The sequence below is a fragment of the Pelmatolapia mariae genome, linkage group LG9, assembly GCF_036321145.2.
Source record: "Pelmatolapia mariae isolate MD_Pm_ZW linkage group LG9, Pm_UMD_F_2, whole genome shotgun sequence".
NCBI lineage: Eukaryota > Metazoa > Chordata > Actinopteri > Cichliformes > Cichlidae > Pelmatolapia > Pelmatolapia mariae.
The window spans coordinates 12,885,274-12,908,220 of record NC_086235.1 but is presented as its reverse complement, the minus strand read 5'-3'; the positions used below and the strand labels follow the sequence as shown (position 1 = coordinate 12,908,220).

The window sequence follows — 22,947 nt, the reverse complement described above, 5'->3', positions numbered from 1 at the left end:
CAGCACTGCATCAGCATGGTGTGAGAGAGCGTAATTATGTGTTTGATGGTGTATAAAAGTCTGAATACTGTCTCTCACAATCAGAACACTATATTACAGTCAGCATATTGTGTCTTTCACGTTAATTTTTGGAGCAGCCTTATTCCTCAGCAGAGGCCAAAAGGCAAGGTGGAGGTCTGGAAACACTCTTATTTCTTAGCAGGATTAAGCAAAAAATAAATAAAAAAACACCAGCCTGAATTTCATAAAACTTGCTTGACAAGTTGAATATGGGCACAGGGAAAAACCCGTTCAGTTTTATTTACAGATACCAAATAAGTCTTTGGCACTGGCATTGGCACAGGATGTGTTTTCCAAGGTTCTTCGCAGTTACAGTTGGTTGTCTAGAAATTTGAGCTTACACAGGTGTGAGGCTTTGAGCTCACACCAACTTCAAAGGCTGCTGGAAATATTGACATGTTTACTGAAACCCACATAAACTACCCAGATCTGGAGTGTTCTTATTTTCAGAGAAAAGGCATTTCAGAAAATGCTATTTTCCAAGTGAATCCATTTTCCCAAGTATTGAGGGATCAATGTGCACATTTGGATGAATTGGTTACAAAAAAGATTTTTTTTTGTAAAATGATTGCAAATATAACTGTTATTTAATGTAATATAATGGTATTTCTCTTTATATTATTATATAAATATATATTTTTTCTGCATCCAGACTTCTTAAGCTCAAAATCCTAAAGACTGAGTAGGTGAAACCTATCTTTCTTATGCTCTGTACCACTTTTTAAGCATCAATGCAACAATGCAATGGACAAACAAACAAGCAGAACAAACCAGTTGGTAGTATTTGTCCAAGATGGAGCAGTAAATCAGAGAAAGCAGAAGATCACTGGATGGACTAAGGGACTGTAAGATGTTGGTGGTCATAGACCTGTAGATTACAATTCCTCCAGAAATTCCCATCACCTACTTGAGGCCAGACTTGCGGCTGTGATCTACACACAAATGACCTACTTTGTCAAACCCACAGTCCCTTGTGACAGTACATTTGAGAGGAAGATGTTCTGGTATACCGTAGCAAACCGCCTGGAAGTAGTGCAGCAAGGCTTGAAAGAGAACATCTTCCCAGGGGAATTTGCAAGCAGGGGCTTGCAAATAAAACCGCATAAGGACCTGGGGATAAAAGTATAGGCAAACCATGAAGACAACATCAGAGGTGGCAGAAAGTTGCAGTCAGCAGCTCCAGTAGAAAAGAAATGATCAAAGTTGGGCAAGAAAGTAAGCAGACTGTGGAAAACCTGGGGTAGATAGTTCTGGGATCCCAGAACTCACAGAACACCGAGGATGTTGGGACACCCACTAACATCCCAAATAACAGGTTTTCATAGCTCCACAACCCTCCAACAGGTGCTGCCAACTCTGAATGATAGAGGAAGGGCAAGTGAGCACATCTGTAAACAAATAGGCCTCACCTGCTGTTTTTTATTGTTTCATTTCAGATCTAATGTGGTTGAATAAAGAGTCAAAATTCTAACATTTATGTCAAAAGTTTACAGACCCATCAGTAAAAGTAGTCAGAGTGTTCAGCTATATAATACACATGGAGGCAGTCAGAAATCCACCTGCACGCACTGTGCACACAATGCTGTGAAAAAGCATTGACAGCATTTCAAAAGCTTTTTTTTGCATTTTTGTTTCAGATCAAATTAATCTCAATATTAGACAAAGATGACCTGAGTAAATGTTGATTCAGTTTTGATATAACGGGAAACGGCTGTCCTGACCTACCTGGTCACATGTGAAAAAGTAATTTTCTCCTAAATCGGGTTGTGCCACTCTTGGCACCAAGAACTGTCTCACCCCTTTTGTTCTCCTCGCCTACGTCAAACAACCCACCAAGAAGACAAAATACTTCTCACTTCCCTCTGTTCATCTCTGTTGCAGTCATAATCATAACTTATTGTATTTTTGCTTTTTATTATAATGCCGGTTTAGTGAACTGTTTAAGGTCATTCATGCTCCAGTTAAGTCCAGCCTTTGACTAGTCCACACCAAAACAAAAGAGAGTTTTTCTTCGCCAAGCGCTCATAGGGGTTGATTTCTGGGTTTCTTTCAAATTTTGTAGGGTTTTTTTGTTTTTGTTTGTTTTTGTTTTTACCGTGAGGCGACTGTCGTAAATTGGAGGTATTTAAACAGGATTTTTATTCAAACTGGCTGTATGAGATGAAACTGCTTTAAAAGGTTTCTAACATAAACTTGATCAAATGTGGGAATCCTTCCATAGATCTCAGTTCTCGTCTTAACTTACCTGATTTCCATTCGTCGTTCTGATATTTACTGAAAAGTAGTCACATGTGATGTCAAAACAAACAAACAAACAAACAAACAAAAAACAAACCCATGTTACACTTTCCATTGCACTGCACAGCGCGTTTTTTGGGTGTTGGGATTTCCTGTCCCATAACACAGTATTTGTCCCTGCGCCATCTGCTCCGAGTACATCACGCGTGGTGCAACACATTGCGTCACAGCGTGTTCATAACGTACCCTCCTGCTGTGGCTAAATGCGAATGGGGAAGTCAGAGTTTACACGATGCACTTGAAGGCAACGTGGGAGAGAGAGGGAGAGAGAGAGAGATTCGTTCATCAGCTCTTTTTCCGTCTCTGGTCACTCGCTCTGCCTCCTCTTTCGTGTCACCGGAGAGAAAAAAAAAGAAAAAAAAGAGGAAGGAATATGGTTTCGTCTGACGCTCCTCCCGTTTCAGCAGCGCTGCTGTAGCGGATCTGTAGCACGAGCAGGAGGCTGGGGCTCGGTCCGGCGCAAACCCCCTTTATACCTGAAACAACCGCCTTCCCCGTTACCGAGCAGGCTGCAGGAGCACTACCAGCACACCGGGACACATAAATGGGTGAGGCGACGCTTTTTTCCTCTCTCTATCTCTCTCTCTTTTTTATTTGCTTCTTCTTTGTAGAAATTCCCAGAATAGCCTCCAGTGCCTCTGCGCATCTGGATGGGGGCAGGAATCAACCTCCGGTCCAGATGCGCGCAGGGTTCAGCCTCTCTCCTTCCTCCCCACCTCACCTCCCCTGACGTCGCTCCATGCATAGCAGGGCTGTTTCGAAGGCGACCGCAGGCTCGGGGTTGTACTCTCGCACATCAGGCTTTATTCACGATTAGAAAGCCCGCGCGTGGGAGTTGCAGTGCGTCCGCACGGGAGCGATTTCAGGAAAGCAGCGCCGGGTAGCATTGATGAGTTGCAGATGTTGACACGTTTACATTCGCTCTCTGTCTGTCTGCCCATTGTGTCCCACGAAGTCTCCCCAGCTCTGTGGATGAAACGGGCCTTACCGTTCTCATCATCGCCATCATTTCCCACGGCACTGCGCTGTTGCACGCAATTCATGACTATTAATTACCCACAGAATCCGCGGACGAGTAATCAATTACAAGTACAGATGAGCGGATTGTCTCACAGGCGTCATGCAGACCTGGAGGTTCAACTTTTGTTTCCATGCTACTTTTCCCCCTCTTTTTTAAAATCTCTATAAAATTCCTTATATTTCTTATTTGAACGGCTGACTCACTGATCAGCTGCACTCTCTACAGTTCTGAGCAGTAATGAAGATATTTTGCAGATATTTTCCAGTCACATTCTATTTCTTTTAAATACTTTTTTTAATTGGAGGTCTCTCTCTGCAGGCATGTAAACAAACAATACAAGGCTGACCTCAGGGGAAGCACGCTTATAAACAACTTTCAATGCTGGAATGCCAACTGGGAAAAGCAGTAAATTACCCCAGAGGGCCACAAATCCCTGTAGTCACTATGTTAAGCTGAAAAAAGAAACGTTCGTCACTATGCATGAAGTATGGTGTTCGGCTTTTAAACAGATCATAAATATGAGTAGGGGAAATGTTCACAGGTTAAGAATTCACCACTAACACGGTGCACAGTCTCTTAGTTCATTCATGTTAAGGTTACAGGATGACTCATTCACACAAACTGCTGCTTAAAAGAGAAAAAGACAGTAAAAGAGCACACGGATATGACCTTTTACAGTGCAAATGAGCTTTTTTAAACCCAGTAAGCCTTATTGGTTAAATATATAACAAACCAATCTGTTGTTGTTGTTAACCACTCAAGTTAAATTAAATCATTTTGAACCAGCCAGGACATATTTGAATCACTTAAATCACTTTTAATTGTTCAAACATACATGCCAAATAAGTAGCATTTAAGGTGGGTTAGGGGTAGGCTTCTTTTCTCTGGAAGAAGACATTGTGTCGGTAATTTTTATACAGTATTCTAGCACTTCATCCATGGTTGGTTTTTGATTTAGCCATGTGTTAAGAAAAAAAAAGCATATTTTCAGAAACTAGAAGATGTTTTTTTCAAGGCTTTAACAAAAAAAAGGGTATGAACCTAACCTCGCCCTTAACTGAAGATGGATCTGCATCGATTTGCTGGACATTTACAGGTTAAGAATTATTATTAAGCTAATTGGTTAATTACTCAAGTCATAATTAAAGGTATTGTCCTGAACTATACCTGGAGTATTGTGTCCAGGTTTTACATTTACTTTGAACAAACACTAGGGTGGTCAAATATGAGAAACACCTCTGAATGTACAACCTGAGTGCCAACTATGGTTTTTGATGATTAACATATCAATAACAGCCTTTATTGAAGAAGTGCTGGAATGATTCAATTAGACCGAAACTTAACTCTCTGTGACCACCTGAAATGTAGCATTTTGCAAATGTTTTCTGGTTACAAAGATAGTTAGCTGAGCAACCAAGGATATCAAGTTTACGTATATATAGTGCAGTCAACTGAAAATCCTGAGTTGAGATAACTTTAGATAGCTCGCCTCTTGTACATTTTGTAGCTCAGGCCACTGGGTGTAGTTCCTAAGTGACACTGTGTGCCAAGAGACTCTAAACATCGTAAGTTTTTTTTTAACTTAAGCACTTGAACTCATAATGAACTCATTAGTGATGTTTAATTTGACAAACATCTAATCACCCTCGGATTGAGCATCTTAAACTCAGAGTATGTCATCTCTTAGTTAGGTAAACAAAAAAACCTACAATTTTTATAACGTTTCAGCATCAGTAAACAAGTATTTGTATATTTAACTGCGTTTATTTACATTCGTAGTTTCACTTCATATTTTTCTCTGGGGATCTACACCCACATTCCGCAGTGGCCTTATAGTTTGAGAAAGCTTGCGTGCTTACTTGTTTGCGTGTTCCTGCACGCATTGTACAAAATGAAGGCCCAGACATCAGGCTTACAGTAGATAGCAGCTTTGTGTAATGCTTCAGTTATCAGGGAAAAAATAAAAAGTGTCAGACATTCTTCTCTTTAACCTTCAGATGCTCAAAAGTGTAGTAATAAAAAGGCTTTCTTTTTTTTAAAGTCTTTACATTTTGTGCATTCAACCATTAAACACAAGGACACGCAATGTGTTAATATATGCAAGTTTCACTACGGGCATTATGATACTGTTTGGCCAAGAGCTGTTTCACTTTTGCCGTCTGAAACTGAAAAGCTTTCTCTTTCTTCCTGCTTTTGTTGCCAGCATTGCTCACCTACACTAAAACGCCAAGAGGAATGCACTTGGGGGTTATCACTGGGAGTTCTGGGAAATGAGAGCGATGAGAAAGGTGCAGCTCGAGCTGGGGGTGAGATTAATAGATTTTTGTCACAAGATGCGCTCGACAGCAGAACGATGAGCGGAAAAGCGGCTGGAATTTCTCTTTTATGTGGGGGAATTTGCTGAAGCCTGTGATCTGATCCACAGTTGGAGTGGGTGGCTTTGACTCCCAGTGGGCTCTGGTCCAGAGTGAATGTTTTACAGAGAGCAACACACAGCTGCTCTTGACATCATCAGCCACAGCAGCACTGAAACTCACCCACAACTAAACACAAGTCCGCTATTAACCAGTGAAGTGGCTACACAGCTTTGCAAAGTTCACTGTGTCTGTATGTGTTGCTTCCTCTTATCTAAACTGTCTACAGCTTTTTGGGGTATGCTGCAGGCCCATCTCGGTTCTTGTGCGAGGGTGTATTTCTTGACCGCTTGAGTGGGAGTTTTATTTTGTCTGCAGGCTTTCAAATATTCACTCTTGTCTTCTCAAGGCTTTTTGTCAGTCTCCTTTTGCTCTGTACTGACAACGTATTACCACCTGCATGAGTACAGGACACACGGACTACCACAGCCGATTAATCATTTCTTCTTTAAAACATCTCAAAATCGTTTGAAACTTCGGTTACTGTCACTCATGCAACGAAAACCTGCAGGTAGGAAGAGGAAGAGAATACTTAAATGTAATTATGATTTTGTCTGATGTCTGCAGCTGATGTCTAAAGGCTGCAGGAGCATTAATTGTTAAGTTATCAAAAATAGACTTCCTGTAACCAGAATTGCCTAAATTAACTGTAATTTCTCATCAAAAGTTTTATTGCATTTCATGGCAGCAGTGAAACAATGACAGATACCCAACTAAGCCTCATGGTCTGAACTTACATGGTGATTTATGACTTAAAGATAGACTGTATATAAAAGATAGCGCTTCAGAAGCCTCGGTTTCTTGTCTCTATTGTCGAAATGGTCGCTACTGTCTGTTTGTTGAATTATTGTGGTTTAGCTAAGATGCAGACAGATAAATAGTTACTTGTTGAGTGTCTGTAAATGATTAAAACTCTGATAAAAACTGCACAAGGTTTACAAGAGACCTTAGATCGATCGCAATCGACACTGCATTATCGCCACAGGCTAAAGTGATGCTCGCTGGCCCAGGTTGCATGTGTGTTTTCCCCTTATAGCTGACAGGTTATCTGGATAAGAAAAATATGTGCTGTTTATTTGCAGTTTATGCTCAGTGCTGTTTTCAGAGACAGACATTGGAAATTTTGGAAAAAGCAGTGGTTCTTGTGTGTCATTGTCTGACTGCTTTGTGTGGAGGTCTACATCTTTGGCTAGATTTTCACTTGCTGTGTCACATTTTTGTATTTGAGAGTGCAGTCCTAAGGTTTAGGTGATGCTGGCATCTTATTTAGTAAGGTGTACCTATATACTATCTACATAAGTAGCATGTTAGTATTTCTCTTATTGAAAAAAACTGGAATGCAGACTTCATCGCTGAGAGGTCCAGTTCTGGAATTCATATTAGGAGAAGTGACTTGTAGCAGATGCCTGGTTGTCTGGTAGAAAGCTAGCTGTCACACAGAGCTACCATCCAGCTAATAACGGTAACTTTAATGTTCAATATGGGTGAGACATAAAAAAGTAGTTCTTGCAGTGGGAAATAACCAATCCAGTCCAAAAGTATTTCTCTAAATGTGCTTTTTAACACTCTTAATGTGGAAGTCTGTGGGTATTTACAAACTGGTCTCAAGTGGCTATTAGAGGAACTGCAGTTGTTGTCACTGATAAACATGTGCCGCTTACTGCCATGTAACACGTTGCTGCAAAAACAGCAGCAGTGTTATCTTTTATCATCGCTCTCATGAGCCATCAGACGAGCTCCCTTTATTGCCCTCTTGGCTCGTTAGTTTTCTTTTCCCAGTTAAGCAAAAATCATGCCTTGTTTCTAGAAAAGTGACAAAGGAAATCTAGATAAAGCCCTATTTTTGAAACAATGATTCAAGTTCATATTCTGACTTCCTGCTTTTGAGACATATCAAATTCATCTTTAGAAAAACATACGCGTGCATTATAATTCCCAAATTGTATAGCTGCACCAACACAAGCAAAAGAATCTAACAAAGGTAGGTGTAATCTTTGTGCGTGTGGTATTACCAAGGAATTTTTATCTTAATATGTTATCTTCACAAGTCATTGCCGACATTTGAAACATGTCCTTGCTATCTAAATCGTCCTCAAATCTCAGCATGCCATCCAGAGGTCAAACGAGGTGACTCCTAATGGGCTCTGTAACTAAAATACCCCCTGCAGCTGCCTGTATTCTTTTGGTTTTGGTGTTTTGGTGTTTGCATATCTAAATACCCAAACCGATGATGTGTTACTCTAATGGGAATAAACAGTAGATTTGCTGGGTCCTTTTAGTGCCATGTATTTAGCACAGAGGGCGGTGCGTAAAGGATGTGTTTGTGGTATTGAAGGAACGTGTGATACAGAGCAACAGTGTGGTTTCTTGATGGGTTTCTTAATAGGGTTTGCACAATAATAAGGAATAAACATTATTAGACTGTGAGTGACAACTAGAACAATATATTTAATTTAGTGAATTTCCCTATTACGCCTTCTTACCTCATCTCTCTTTCCTTTTTCACTGTTTCCTATCCGAGTCCGTCAACAGGCCCAGTTCAGGATCACCCCTACAAATTCTGAGTGGCCTAATTGGTGATCAGGACCTAAGCTAGTTCAGACCCTGAAGCTCCTCAACAAAACAAAGTATATATATGTATGCAAGAAAAATGGTGAAATTGTATGAACAACACAAAAAGGCATAGCCAAAGATGAAAAAAAGATGAAATAAAAGACAGAAAAAGGGAGTAAAAGGATGTTGGGTAAGGCACTTCTCTCTAATTGGTATGTGTGTTTGTGTGTGTGTGTGTGTGTGTGTGTGTGTAAGTGTGTGTGTAAAAATATCTTCTTCCCCCTTTCTTTTTTATGTGCTAAAAAAAATAAAATACAAGAGCCGAACATGGGGTCACGAGGTAGGCTGTAACAGTGGAGCGTAATCAAGACACAACCACACAAAGACCAACCTATAGTAAAAAAAAGAAGGAAAGAAGGCAAACCACCAACAACAAAAAACCACACACACACAGAAGAGGGGGGATTATAAATGGATAATGTTTAAGGAGTGAGGAGTGGGATAATTAATGTATCGTTAAGCACTCAGCTTTTGTATAAACAAGACAAAGGGAGCCGAAGACAAAACCCGCCACATCCACAGCCACAGCCTGTTTACCCTGCCGCCATCTGGCAAGTGAAACACAAGTATCCGCTGCCGAAACACCAGACTTCGGAGCGGTTCCTATCCCCGTGCTTTGAGACTGCTGAATCCACCTCCCACACTTTTTAAACAACTTAATTAATAATTCAGTTATCTTTATTTTCATCTGTGTGTAGCAAATCAAAAATGTCTTATACAATCTATCTTTGTGTAAAGATCATTAAAGAAATCTTGAACTTGAATCTGCTTCCTTTGCTGCTACATCAAGGCTTTTTTGTACTGCATTACATTCAGATTTTCTTTGTTATTCAAAATGTCGCCCCTCAGATTGCTCAATTATGGAGTGTTTCCATCCTTCAATAATATGCGTACGTATTTAATTTTATCAAGTTAAAGTTGTTTCCGTTTCAACACGGCGGGGACTCAAATCCCAGCAGATAACTTCCTCTAGCTCTGTGTGTACGCAGGGATGTCAGTGTGCAGGTATACAGCTGCATGAATTGGACTTAACTGAGTTAAGCCCTGTACGTGGGACTGAGTGATTCCTTTGCACCTCAGCTGCTGTCGTGCAGTTTTCTGTGTGCCACAGATAATCAATCTAGGCTGTTTGCTTTGTAAGCTCATATCTCCACTGGAGGACTCCGCTCTTTCTGCATAGCTTCACATGTGATGGCTCTTCCTCGGAGCCCATTTGGCATTAACATTGTGTCACTTTTAGCTTGCACCCATCTTTGCACTCGGTGATGTGCAGAGCCACAAGCTGTCGTCCTCTTTAGCTGGGCTTGGTGGGTGTACTGCAGTGCCTTGCCCTGTTCTGCCACTCAGTTCTACTGTAATGCAGTTTGCAAGACAACTGTCATGAGCTATAAACTCACAGAGCGCACTTCTCCTTACTGAACAACCTGCCACTTCCCCACAAACATTACAGCTGAGATCAGTAAAAGAAAAACAGTACTCGTGCCACGTCGCTGTCTCAGCTGCGACTAATCTGTAGAGCTACCTCAAGCCAGAATCATATCCCCCCATCTGAGCAGCAGACCAACTTGGACTACAGTCGTCTGTTGTGTCTCGTGGATGCCTTCCTCCTTCCTCTCAGTCACACCCTGACCTTCCACTCAGCAAAAGAAGTGTCTTAGTAGGTCCGGTGTAAACCTTTTATGCATTTAATGCTATATATATATATATATATATATATATATGTGAAAGAGGTTGTTGGGGGGGGGGCTTCTGAGTCATAGCAACCCCCTTATACTCTTGTTCCCATGGTTACCGAACCCCTGAAACTCCCCTACTGCATCCCCCTCAGTTTGCTGCCTACACGGTTTAGGCCTCGGCAGCCGGTGCGTGTGTGGGTAAGTGTGTGTAGAGAGCTGGCCTTAATAAGCAAAATGTGATATGACACATAAGTGCATTTTTTACAAGTATTAACAGCTGCACAGGCAGTCACAAGATGTTTCTGTGTGTGAAAGTGTGAGGTAGTGTGTTAGATGGTTTGAGGAAACTAACAGTGTGTGCGTGTGTGTTTTTTTTTATGTTACTGTTTTAAAGTTAATGATCTCAGAGAATCGGGTAAAAAATATTTCGCCATATTACAGTCTTCAGTATGACATGCATTTCTACTTATTTTTATCTTTATTGACATCTGAGTGCTTCCTGTCAGTGCACAGCACAGGCGTTTTTGTTTTTTTTTTTCAAGATTTTTTTAATGGGGTGGTGAGAACAAAAAGCCTCAAAAACCTCAAACAAAACCCTTCAGTGGATATGCATTACAAGGATGTAACAATATGGCAGCAGCACTGAAGTATACGAGTCATCAAGGTAATGTAGCTTATAAGATTCAGTCATGTTTAAATCTGTTGAGTGGTAGAACTTACTGTGTTGTATCAACTTCACCTTTGGAAACTGTGTAAGGTGGGCAGTGGACCAAACCAGCTATGATACATATTAGTTTTCAGAACTGGGTAATATATAGTTTTTGTCTAATTAGCACATTAAGTAAGTTTTTAATAACTTATCTGAATCAATGAAACAAAGAGATGAGAATAATTTGTATTACAGTTTGGAGCTACTGCCCCAAAGGCCCAATCTCTGAGTTTGTTTTAAAATGAGTACGATGCACCAGCAGTAACCTCTGCTCCGAAGGGATCAGCTGGAAGAGTAGGCCAATAAAAGCTCTAAGATATACTGAGGTCCTTACCATTCAAAGCTTTAAAGGTTAAAGCAGTAGGTTTAAAAGTAACTCTAAAGCTGACAGGAAGCCGATGAAGATCGCTCCGATCTTAAAATCTGAAGGATCTTAGGTTTCGTTTTTATTTTATCTTATATGCCGTTGCTTTACATTTTTTTGATATGTTATATTTAAATTTTTTGTGTTTTATTGTGAAGCAGTGTTTGATTTTTTCCTGTGGGAGCTGCCATATAGAGAAGTTTTACTTACTTATTTTTAGATTTTAGATTTTGTCCAATTAGCACAAGAGGTTTGGTAGGACACAATTTTGTGTGAGGCTGCAGGAATTTTTTTTCTCCACTTCCCTATTGCTCAAATTAAAACACCCCCACTGACTCAAAGGGAATAATTACTCTCTTTGAGTTACTTTTGAGTCATCTGCAGGAGGGTTCATCTGAAGTGTTTACAGGACACCGAGCAGAACTGTGCGGGAACTTTTTGACCATTTTTATACCCACAAGGAAGAACTTGCAAGCCAAAATGAAGGTCTAAAAAAAAGAAGAACACTAACTTTAAGTGTGTGTATAGTTCTTTCCCCTCACTTGTGGCTATTGTGGCTGGATGGGTCATGCTGACTTTTTACTCTCCACTTCTTTTGGGAAATAGGTAGTTTCGGCCATTTTTACATGACTCATTTTAAACATTTAGTGAGTAGACATAAAAACAGATATTAGCTGCCTTGAACAGCCAGTGTCCTGATTGCAATGGGGATATCTATTTTGGGGCACTAGACCTAATCAGCCTACATATTCATCTGTGTGGGGGTTTGTTTGTGAGTGTGAAGCTGTAGATTGCTCTCCTTCTGGTGTATGCATGCTGAAGGAGTCGCAGGAAACAAGACATCGAGCATTAAAATGATTTTATTTAGGAGATTTAACAAGATCTTGTGAGGCAAAACACCAAACTGTTGTCTTGTAAGATGTTTTTTATGTTTGCATCTTGGTTTCCATTCGTCTTAGCTTCTCATGTGTAGACCAATGATTTTTGGTTATAGCGGCCACTGATTTTTACTGTTTCAACATTACTTTAGGCCACAAGCTGTCTCTTATAGTAATTTCTATGTGTAAAATCGCTCTTTCTATCCAATTCCTGATTTCCCAAGACCTCTCCAACGAAGGAGAGTGGAAAGCTACACTGACCCATAGAATGACCAGATAGGTTGAAATTAGCCAAAAGTGTCCTTTAAAATGTCTTTGCAAAAAGCTATTTCAGCATATGTAAAAACTGAATATGCAACGTTTTTTGCACTTTGAAAATGTATTTACGGAGAAATACTGCTGCGTTTTCAGTTTGTGGCGTCGCTATGTGGTAAGCCACTTACATGCAATGTGCGATTGAGAGCGCTTTATTTTTTTTATTCCGGCTTTTATGTTCCTGACAGTGAGTAGATAGTGACAGATGTGTTCGACATTTCCTGAATAAATTTTGTTTGTTTGTGAGGTATTTGTGGCGAGGACAGGTGGCCCGCACAAACAGTTTGTGTCGGCAGAAAAGCAGCGACTGGCAAAGGAAAGGATGATAAAGGAGATAAACAATGCAGGTTTTTAAAATGCAAAAGCAGCTCGATTTGCATTCGGTGTTTCAGATGCACACACACACACACTTTGGTTTGTTAACAACTAAATGCTACAGGACACCTTTAATTGGCGAGTGCCTTTTTTTTCCCTCCCAGGGAATGAACAAGTGTTTTGGAGTCAAATTCAAAGATTTGCGTTCTGCTTTCACTTTCAATTAATAAAGAAAACCTTGATAATCATCAAAATCAAAATGGCTGGACCACAGACAAATTATAGAACAGTGTGGTGTCTCTGCAGTGTGATTTGATCTTCAACTCTCTCTTTTGCCCTCTGCACACAGTGGAAGCCGTGGTGGAGTTTGATTATGAGGCTCAGCAGGACGATGAGTTGAGCCTGACGGCGGGTGACATCATCGTGAACATACGGCGGGATGAAGGAGGATGGTGGGAGGGCGAGCTGGGTGGACGCAGGGGGCTGTTCCCCGATAACTTTGTCAGGGTGAGTAACTGCAAACAGTCCCCGTCACCTAAATATCTTCCCTCATCCTGAAAGACTTTGGAAACCCACATGAGATCCTCCACCAATAGCAGCGGAGCAGACATGTAGCTGTGGCTGGTTTTGGGTGTTTGTTTCTGTTGCTATTTTTGGGCAGCCGAACACACACTCGACATTTCTCCTACATTATACTCTTTGTAAAGTGAGGTAATCTAAAATTAGACGTAAGGTTAGATCAAGCTAAGAAATAAGATGGAGTGTGTGGTTAGAATTTGGTTCTACCTTATATTTAGAAAACGATAATATTGGTTTCACATACGAAATACCGAGTGATGACAGATGAACAGGAAAACCAGCAGAAAATGTCTCAACAAAGGCTTTTCGGGATGGCGGTGGAGTGCAGATCTGCTTAGCGTATGAGTCACATCATTTTTCATACTCACCATCAAACCATTCAGCTAACACTCATTCTTACCACAGAAGCGGAAGCAGTGAAATAAATTTAATTTATCCCCAGACTGAATGTCAAAAAATAGCATGCAGGGAGTGTCTGTTGTTTGGATTAAACCAGTAAACTTTTGCAACTGTTCTGTAATTCCAAAGTGTTACTTCACAGATTGCGTTGTTATCTGCAACGGACAATGCAATCAGAAAAGCAGAGGAAGTAATAAAGTAACGTACATCAAGATCTCTTGCAGCTGACGCTTCGAATCTATATCATTTCACAGAGTCATCATCTTCATTCATCTTCATCTAATATATTCACTTCCATTCAGGTGTTTACAAACACACATTTCAGTCTTGTGATATTTGCCTCTGAGCTCAAGTGGCCTCAGTAAGCGTTGGCTTCACTCAGTGTTTGGAGAAATTTGAATGGCCTCAAAGTCATCATCCAGTCTGGTTTGTAGGATTTATCTCAAGATGTTTACGATGATATATGGCCTCCTCTGGCTTCTGCGCTTGGATTGCACAAATGTCAAATCTGTTGTTAGGAAATTCTCTCCATTCCTTGAATCCCTCCAGCTTGCAGGTGTGCAGTGGTCATTGGTTGTTACTGCCTCAGATGAACCAGCATGTCTCAGGTGTACTCAGCAGGAGGCATATTAGGATTAAATTCTGGCCAGTGAATTACTGTGCTACTCTGGCAGTGTGTGTGTAGGCATGTCCTGCTGAAACAACAGGAATGTGAGGTCGGAGGCCTTGAACCCCTGTGTCCAGTCATTTTCACCAAGAATGATTGGGTCTGGGAATGTGCTCTGATGGGCAATCATGCCAGCATCCAGCACTCTTTAGTCTTCTTCAGTCAGTTGTAGCGTGGTGGCAGTGATAAAAATGTTGTGCATGCAGTGTTTTCTGGTAATAGTAAATTTAAAGAGAGTTTCTTTGTGTTTGGTGTACAATTACCAATCTCCCCCCATTGATTAAAACTAACTGTTCAGGAGTTTACTGTTATTTCGAGTTAAAATCATTAGTTAACGAATGAATTAGACTTTTATTTTAAAAGTTATTTAAAAATAGTTTAAAAAGTTACTGATGTTATTCTGCTCTCTTATTGTCTGATTGATGACAGGCAGCTGATATGTTAGACACAGCTCAGCCACTAGCAGCAGAGCTTCCAGGTCTACCCAACAACCACAATGGGGTCTGAGAGGGTAGTTTAAAGCAAAATAGCAAGCTATGCATATGATTCAGTGTAGCGTGGCCACAGAGGTCAGGTTTCACTGTTACAAATATCTTCAGACCTCACCAGGTTGGAAGTGAGAAAGTTTATTGGATATCAGGCAGTTCCCCCTGGCGCAACAAATCAAATAAATTCAAGTATCTCAAAAATGTGAACGTCAGGTTTTCATTTATGATGGTAAACTTGCCTGTTTTGCAACCACTGCTCTGATGAAACAAGGCAGCTGAAGATATTACTTTGGACAGTTCTCACTGTCTGGAACAACAAATATTTGTCAGAAAATTTTTAGGTCATCTGCTTTTTCTGTGGTGGAAAATGTGCCTGCGAGCCAGCTTCTGCTCCAAGGTCTTCTACTTTGAGTTTGTTGGCTCGGTGATCGAAATAGATCACACACAGTTGTAGGTATAAGATTCAGGAATGAGGAAATTCTCACAAAAAGTTTCTGGTGTGTAAAATAGTCAGTGTGTGGTGACAATAAGAAGGAAGTACCTTGCTCACAGGCTCACGAGAGGAAGTAGAAAAGTGCTACAAACCAAGGGTAACAGGACTCAGCAAAGAAGTGCATCTATTGTCAGGCTGTTCTCTGTGCAGTCAGGCTTCATTTGTGCTGACTGAACGTCAGCGCTCGCATTCACTGTCAGAGAGCCGGACAATGGGCCTCCAGAGGCTTCGCGTGGATGTTGTGTGTGTGTGTGTGTGTTTGAGATAGTGTGACAGAGTGAGGCTGTGAGTAATCCAGTAATACCAAACTGGTCTGTCACAAGACTGCAGTTATGGGAATCAGTGACTCTAAGCTTTGCCATGTGGAGGAATGTGTGTGTGTGTGAAGATCTGTGTGTAAGGAAGTGGAGGATGTGGACACACAGGTTTAAGAGCGGTGACAGGAAGTAATTGTATGCACGCGTCATTGCGGCTGACAACAACCGGGAAAGATAACTCACTGTAATCCTGATTTTTGCGTTTTTCAGCTTTGGATGTTTTTGTCTGGGTCAGCTCAGGCTAACACACGCTATATTCTGAAACTTGTTAATGGAGTTGAGTACTTTAGCAGGGCAACCATTTCTATAAATGTCATGACGTATTTAGCAGGCATGTGATGTTTTCATCAGAGGATATATCATTAATAAGCTGTTCAATCAAAAAGTTGTGCAGCTATATCTTAGTTTACACATTCAGGTTACAGTTTACTGACCTATTAGCACAAAGGTACTCAGTTTACTTTCAAAAAATGCCTCTAAGAAGTAGTTTTGCTTTGCTGATTAGATAATATTAATAATAATGACTCAGTAGCATTTTCTTTTTAGATTTATCTTCTTTTTGCAGCAGCCTTTTCCCTCCAAGAAAACAAGTAGCCGATTTCCTCATCATCAACATCCTCACAGACTCTTAGCAGAGGTGGAGGACATCCTGTTTATGGGAAATGCTGTAGCCGTGTGACCTCTGTTCATTGGACAGGCACATATTGAAAATCAGTATCACATGCTCTGATTTGACATGAAAGGCTTTGGGAGTGAAAGTGAATGTTTGTTTTTACAGCATTTACTTTAGACAGCCAAGACATTAACGCCCACGCTTTTATTAATAAAATGAACGTTGCATGTGTTTAGGGTATGCATGACATGGTTATTAATTACTCCACTGCTTAGTCAGAAAAAACATGAAAATACCATCCTGTGAAACACTAAGAACATCCTTATTGCTTCGATAGGAATTAAAAGCCATGTGCTGCTGTTCAAATGCATTTGAATAATTGATCATCAACTAGGTGACCACCTATGGAGAACTCAAGTGTGTGTTAACACAATGCTACCAGGGGTGAACATCGCAGAAGTGTCACCCGAAGGTCAGACCTCGGGGTCAGACCAATGCTCAGTGTGTTTTACCAGCTGTCAAGCACAGTGGTGGACAGGTACAGGATATGCAAACCCTCCAGTCATTGAGTCGACCATGAACTCCTCTATATCCTCTATATAGTCAAATGTGAGGCCATCTGTCCAACAGCTAAGGTGGCATGCTTCAAGTCAAGTCAAGTCAAAATTTATTTCTATAGCACATTTAAAAGACTAGCGTACATCAAAGTGCTTCGCAATAAAATCGCAATGCGGCAGAACAAGGAACAAATAGTACAGTTACAATTAAAATTACCTTACATGGTGTAGTGCAGGCCGAATGAAAGTCAACCTAATTTGCTTCAAAAGCTAAGTTGAACAGGTGTGTTTTTAAGCGTGATTTGAACGATTGAATTGATTCCGATGTACGGATATCAACTGGGTGATTATTCCAGAGTCTAGGGGCGGCAATGGCAAAAGCACAGTCACCTCTGGTTTTTAAACAAGACCTTGGTTGCATTAGGAGCAGTTGGCTGGAGGATTTTAGTGCTCTCTTTGGGTTGTACAGATCAAGGAGATCAGTTAGGTAGCTAGGGGCCAGGTTATTTAGAATTTTAAAAGTGAGCAGAAGGATTTTGAAATCAATGCGATATTTGACTGGAAGCCAGTGTAAGTTAGCGTGGATAGGTGTGATGTGCTCATGCCTTCTAGTGCTGGTTAAGAGGCATGCTGCCACATTTTTGGACTAATTGTAGGCGCTTGACTTATATCCTCAGCACAATAAAGTGTTCTTAAGGTTAAGGGGATTTCAGATATTTCTGAAGTGACTATTTCATTCTGACCCCCGGACACAGTTGTGAAATAAGGACACAGTGTATAAAGCAAGGGAAAATATAATTTTGCACCACTCTTCTGTTTCTCATTTCGCAATAATTTTACAAGCACTAGCTCTGTTTCCCCATTCCTCGCCTCCCTCCTCTGTACATCAGACTGTTCTGAAGACCCACTAAGCAGCGGGTGCTTCAGTGCATTGTTTTGTATTATCTGTGAAGAGAAAAGGTCAGAGGTCTGGTGATAGGGGACACACACAGCAGTGTTGAGCATTCATGCACTTCAGGGTAAAACACATAGCTGCCGTAAGGCTTTTAAACATTACCAACTAACACATGCAAACACAGTAGTGTACATTGTGCAGGTGTTTCCTGTTCAGATATGATGAATCACGCTCTCTTCCTCTTTTCAGATGGATTTCCTTTTTCTCTGGGTTACCTCCATATCCCCCAGGACAAAATTGCAGTCGCGCATGAATGGAGTCATAAAAAAAAGGCAAACAGGAGAGTTAGCTTTTTCCAGGATTTCCATTTCCAAACATAATGATTATCTAAACAATGACCCTGAATTAAAAAAAAATACATTTTCTATTTTTGTTTAATCCCTTTATAGCATTTCATGAAGCTGCTAGTAGCTGCTAGAAGCTGCTCTCCCTCCTTTCACATATATACCAAATAGAAGCTGTAGGCTAAAGAATGCCTGCTGTGGGTTTTTGCGTAGGTTGGCTTATGCAGTGTCTCCAGCCTAAGTGTTTTATTTTCATCAGTCAGTCTATGGGCACTCGTGTCTGTGTACGCATGTTTCTGAATGAATATGCGTGTTTTTTTTTTCCTGCAGGACACATAATCTTTAAAATCATTGATTCTGCGCCTGCCCGCAGAATCAATATCTTTTTAAGTGGGTCTACATTAACACTGCATTAGCCTACTTAACAAATGGCAATGTGTTGGCTGTGACTAACAATTTTTTTTTATTCCAGTGTCTTTAATTTGGTAGTGAGCCACCATAATTCTCTTATTTCACTTCAAACGTTCGTTGTTGCTAACTAGGTTTGCTAGCTCAGTGGCTGACGTTAGGCTAGGTGCGATCATGACTGAATGATCACAGCTGATGAAGCCAGGAATTCTACTTTTCTGTTTCTATCCAAATACATCTACTTCACATTAAAGCTCCATTTGCAGGGCTAAGCTGAGTGATTTGACAAATTATGCAATGTTAACAACTGAATCTACGATAGAATATCATTGTATATAAATAACGCGGTGCTTTCTCCGTTGTGGTAAAGTCAAATGATTCTAACTACTGCCATTTCATTCAGTTTATATGGCTCTTGTGCAATGAGGAAACTTTTTCTTATTTTTATATTGCATAGATTATCCAAATTAAGCTCTGATAAGAATTTACCCAGGAAACCACAGCGTTATCTCCAAGGTCAAATTTGGTTGGAGTATGACAGCAAAAATTGATGTTGATGAAAAAGTCCAGGCGGACAGACCAAGAAAATAGAGATCTATCGATGACTGATTAACAAGTAATTTGGTCATTAAATTGTCATTAGAAGACAGCCACACTATGTCTTCTCCATATACATGGACTGGTGTTACATTCATCTTTTACTGTTTACTATAAACCATTAGATCTATCCATCTATCTTTTATCTACATGGAACTGCTGTCTCATTTGTTTGCTGTTGAACTTAACAGAAAATTCAATACCCTCACATGGACATCAAAAAACAAGGCAAGCGCTGGGCTGAAATAAGTTCAGAACTACATTTTTCCATATTTATTGTATCACAAAAGGGTTAAATGTTTAAAGCACTATATTCAGTTCACTTTTACTTATATAGTACTAAAATCACAACAGCAGTCACCTCAAGGCGCTTTATATTATAAGGTAAAGACCCAACAATAATACAGAGAAAACCCCCTTTGCGAGCACTTGGTGAAACTTGGGGAAAAACAAAACACTCCTGCTTGTCACCAGACAATAATGCACTTAGTGGAGACATCTTGTATCACATGTTGGTAGTCACATGATTAAATTACATATACAGTAAAAGATGGATGGAGGTAGTGTGATGTCAGTGATTAGTTTTAGAAGTCCCTTTTTGATTAGTGTTTTTATTTCCCCAAAAAAGTGAGGGATACTGTGAGACCACATACGAATTTGCTTTTAGCCAAGGAGAATTTTTAATAACAATAATTATTCCACATCCATTTATGGCCAAAAATGAGTGATCGAGACTGTAAATTCAGCAGGAAAGTGTTTACAGAGGTCAAAACAAAAAGATGTTTTCCTGTAGACACAGCCATCGTCACCTGGTGGTCTTCAGAAAGCAGGTTTAAGACACTTGTGTGTTTTAGTGTTTTATATTGACTATGATCTATGACAACTGGGAGAAAAATAACCACTCTAATGCTTTAGCATGTGCATTGGTTGTGTATTGTACCACGAAGAACATTTGCAAGTGCTTAGGAAAAGAGAAAGTACAAAAGATAAGTTAAGTGAAAAAGTAAAATGAAAGAAAGATTTAAGAAACACAGGGAAAGAAAATATTTAAGATGTCTTTGAACATTTCTTCTCTGCCATCTGAGGGCATTATTATAAAGCTGTGATGTGAAATGCTCACTCTGTAGTTCAGTTGAATCAGAAACAGACACCAGAGCAGGAAGTCTGAGGTTTAAGAGCTGCTCCTGAGTTGAATTGCTTATTTATAAAAGGATAATATGAAACAAGTCGATGGACGTTCAAGGAATATGTTGAGCTGACAGTGCACTTACCATAGACAGTATAAAAAGTGGATCTAGCCACCATGATGCTACCCACTAGTTTTGGACTTGACATTTTGAAGCTTTAAAGTTACGTAGATGAAAGATGGCTGTGCTAACTTATCAGCTGAACTGTACTCAAACTGTAGGGGTGCCTCACTGAAGCACAAACGTCTTGGATGGTTTGTACAACACAGAAGGACGTAATATTAGTTGGATAATCAAGAATTCAAAATAGGTTCAACAGCATTGACACACAGTGAAGAGGTTCAGTCTAATAACTAAACGTTATTAAAGTTACAGGCATGAAAAATGTAAATATTTGTGAATATTTGATATGGAAAAAAAACTTTATTTAAACACCTTGAGTTCCTATAACTATAAATGCATATATATATTTAACTTTTGCTGTCTTGAGAACAGTTTTTGTTCAGTACTTCACTTTTTAATTAGCCATTTCCTGTTTAAAGAGAAGCACACAAGCCGCACGCCACTTTTTAATTGGCCTCTAAGCTATGGGGATCCAGAGTCTTTTCTCTGCTGAGTGCTAGATAGTGTTTTATAGTTGGAAAACCAAGACAGAAATCTTCACCACCATTTTCAGTCCCCATCCTATTTAACTCCTAAAATGTCTCTTTTTTTGCCTCAGATAAGCTTCAGCTGTTGTCGAGGAAACATCTTCTCATGTTGATATTTTTGGATCTCAGAGGCTCATTAAGGCTTTCACGCCAAACCAGGCAATGCACACCCAGATTGTGTCTGAGAGGTTGGACTGAGTCAGTGTACCCGGGCCCGTCTGCTTCGCTGAGCTGCGTTCGCCACAGGCCAGAGTAATGAAACAGTGTCATGATGAATGTGGTGGGGAGATGTGAACCATTGCGTCTAGTTTCCCTGGATCGCTGTGGTTACTGCATCTCCCCGTTTGCCATCTCCTTGTCAGCCTGCTTGTTGATTTTTTTGTCAGTCGGCGTATTGGTCTGCTCGCCTCTCTTCGGCTGATTTGTTATGAGAGTGAAAGTCACAGGGAAAGAGGGGGGGGGGGGGGGGGGGGGGTAGTGTTCTGTTTGTGTCTGCGCAAGTGCAGGTACACAGTCAGGGTCACCTGGTTACTGACAGCTAAAATACTTCTGCTCACAGCAACACACACAGACATATATATTATATACTTTTAGCTCCTCTTTTATTCTAAAGGGGTCTCCACAGCAGGTCGCACCACATATTCGATCTGGCAGACTTTAAGCCCGTCTGCCCTTCTTGATGCTGCCACAGTAAGAAATATGTCTCCTCCACCTTAGTATGAAACTGGTAATATTTCAATGTGTCAGCCTATGGAGCCATCTACGTGACAGAAAAAAGTGAAAAAGCGTCATAGTATTATATTTAAATGGCTTTTATTTACTTAGGCAGATTCCAGTTTCTTGTGACACTGCATTTGTCAGTACATTACGTTAATCATGCAATGTTCAAAGTGGAATAGTGAAGAGTTGCAAACCTTGTACCACAAATTGCAGGATATAGCACCCAAAATGCAGACACTGAAGGTGGATAGATTTAACAAGAGGCAAGGTGTCCGTAAGCAGTTGCCATAAGTCCATAAGCAAAGAGACAGATATCCAAAAGGCAACTTATTAAATCCCAAAGAGCACTGAGACACACAGGGAGGATTCACAGCCACTGTGAGATAAGACTGAAGGGAAGAGAGCACTTTATACACAAGGGTTTGAGTGCAGGAGAGTAACGGTATGCAGCTGAACCTAATTTGGGCAACAGGACAGAGGAGGAAGTAAAACTAAATGCAAGAGGCGAGTGACAAATAACTACTAAAGTAAACCAGGAAATAGATAACAACTAAAACCAGGAAATGAAAAGACGTGAATGAACTTAAGAGGGGGGAGGACTGAGGCAGTGAAAGCATAGAATACTAGTGAACAAATGAAAGTCAACAATAAACACTAAATACAACTTAGCACCAAGAAACCATGAAGCATCTACAAGTTGTGTGTAAAAAAAGAAAGAAAGTGTTTTTGTTCAGTATTCTTTGTTTCTAAACTTTAAGACTTGTTCAAAAATCTAATATAATTCAAGCACATTTTTCTGTTGAGCACCACAGCGGTAAATCATGTCTCGTGTTTCATCCCATAATTTATCCCTAGCAAATGCCCAAGTGACTGTACATGACATCACGGTCTGTTTAAGCTGTTTGTCTTTCCGTTTGAGTGAAGCGACACTCTGGAATACGTAAAAACACAAATCTATAATAAATTTGATATTTACACTGAATCACAAGCGTTTTTACTTGAGCCAGACTAGGTTGCATCATATTAAGCAAAATTATTGTTGACAAATGGGATCGCTTTTTCTTTTTTCTTTTTTGGCTGTGAAAATCTGTAATTCTGTTTTTTTTTTTTAAAAGCTGGCATTTAGACAAAGATGCTTTCATACTGTCATTTATTAAATCCTGGCTGGTCTTATTTTTATCGTATATGTCTCTGTAACCTAGATTTCTCTAACCTGTGCTCCTCTCTCTATAGGAGATAAAGAAGGAGGGGAAGAGGGATGGAGGACAGGCAAGCACAATCAGACCTGACCTCGCCAACGGCAGTGCTAGCCCCGTGCTGGACTCCACCGTACGACCAGGCAGGAAAGGTACTCGGCTCTGTCTCCTACA

At 40.3% G+C, this 22,947-nt stretch overlaps 1 protein-coding gene across 3 annotated transcripts in view; it reads left to right on the top strand.

Moving 5' to 3' along the window:
- The first annotated feature begins 2,532 nt into the window (after nt 1-2,532).
- sh3kbp1 (SH3-domain kinase binding protein 1) overlaps nt 2,533-22,947 on the top strand; it is a 45,437-nt gene continuing 25,022 nt past the window's right edge. The window contains exons 1-3 of one of the 3 annotated variants that reach the window (XM_063483352.1): nt 2,533-2,906; nt 13,013-13,170; nt 22,811-22,925. In XM_063483352.1, the coding sequence (XP_063339422.1) occupies nt 2,903-2,906; nt 13,013-13,170; nt 22,811-22,925 (277 nt within the window). In that variant the 5' untranslated portion in view covers nt 2,533-2,902. The remainder of the gene's footprint in view (nt 2,907-13,012; nt 13,171-22,810; nt 22,926-22,947) is intronic. The other 2 variants (XM_063483353.1, XM_063483355.1) reach the window with 2 other exon arrangements.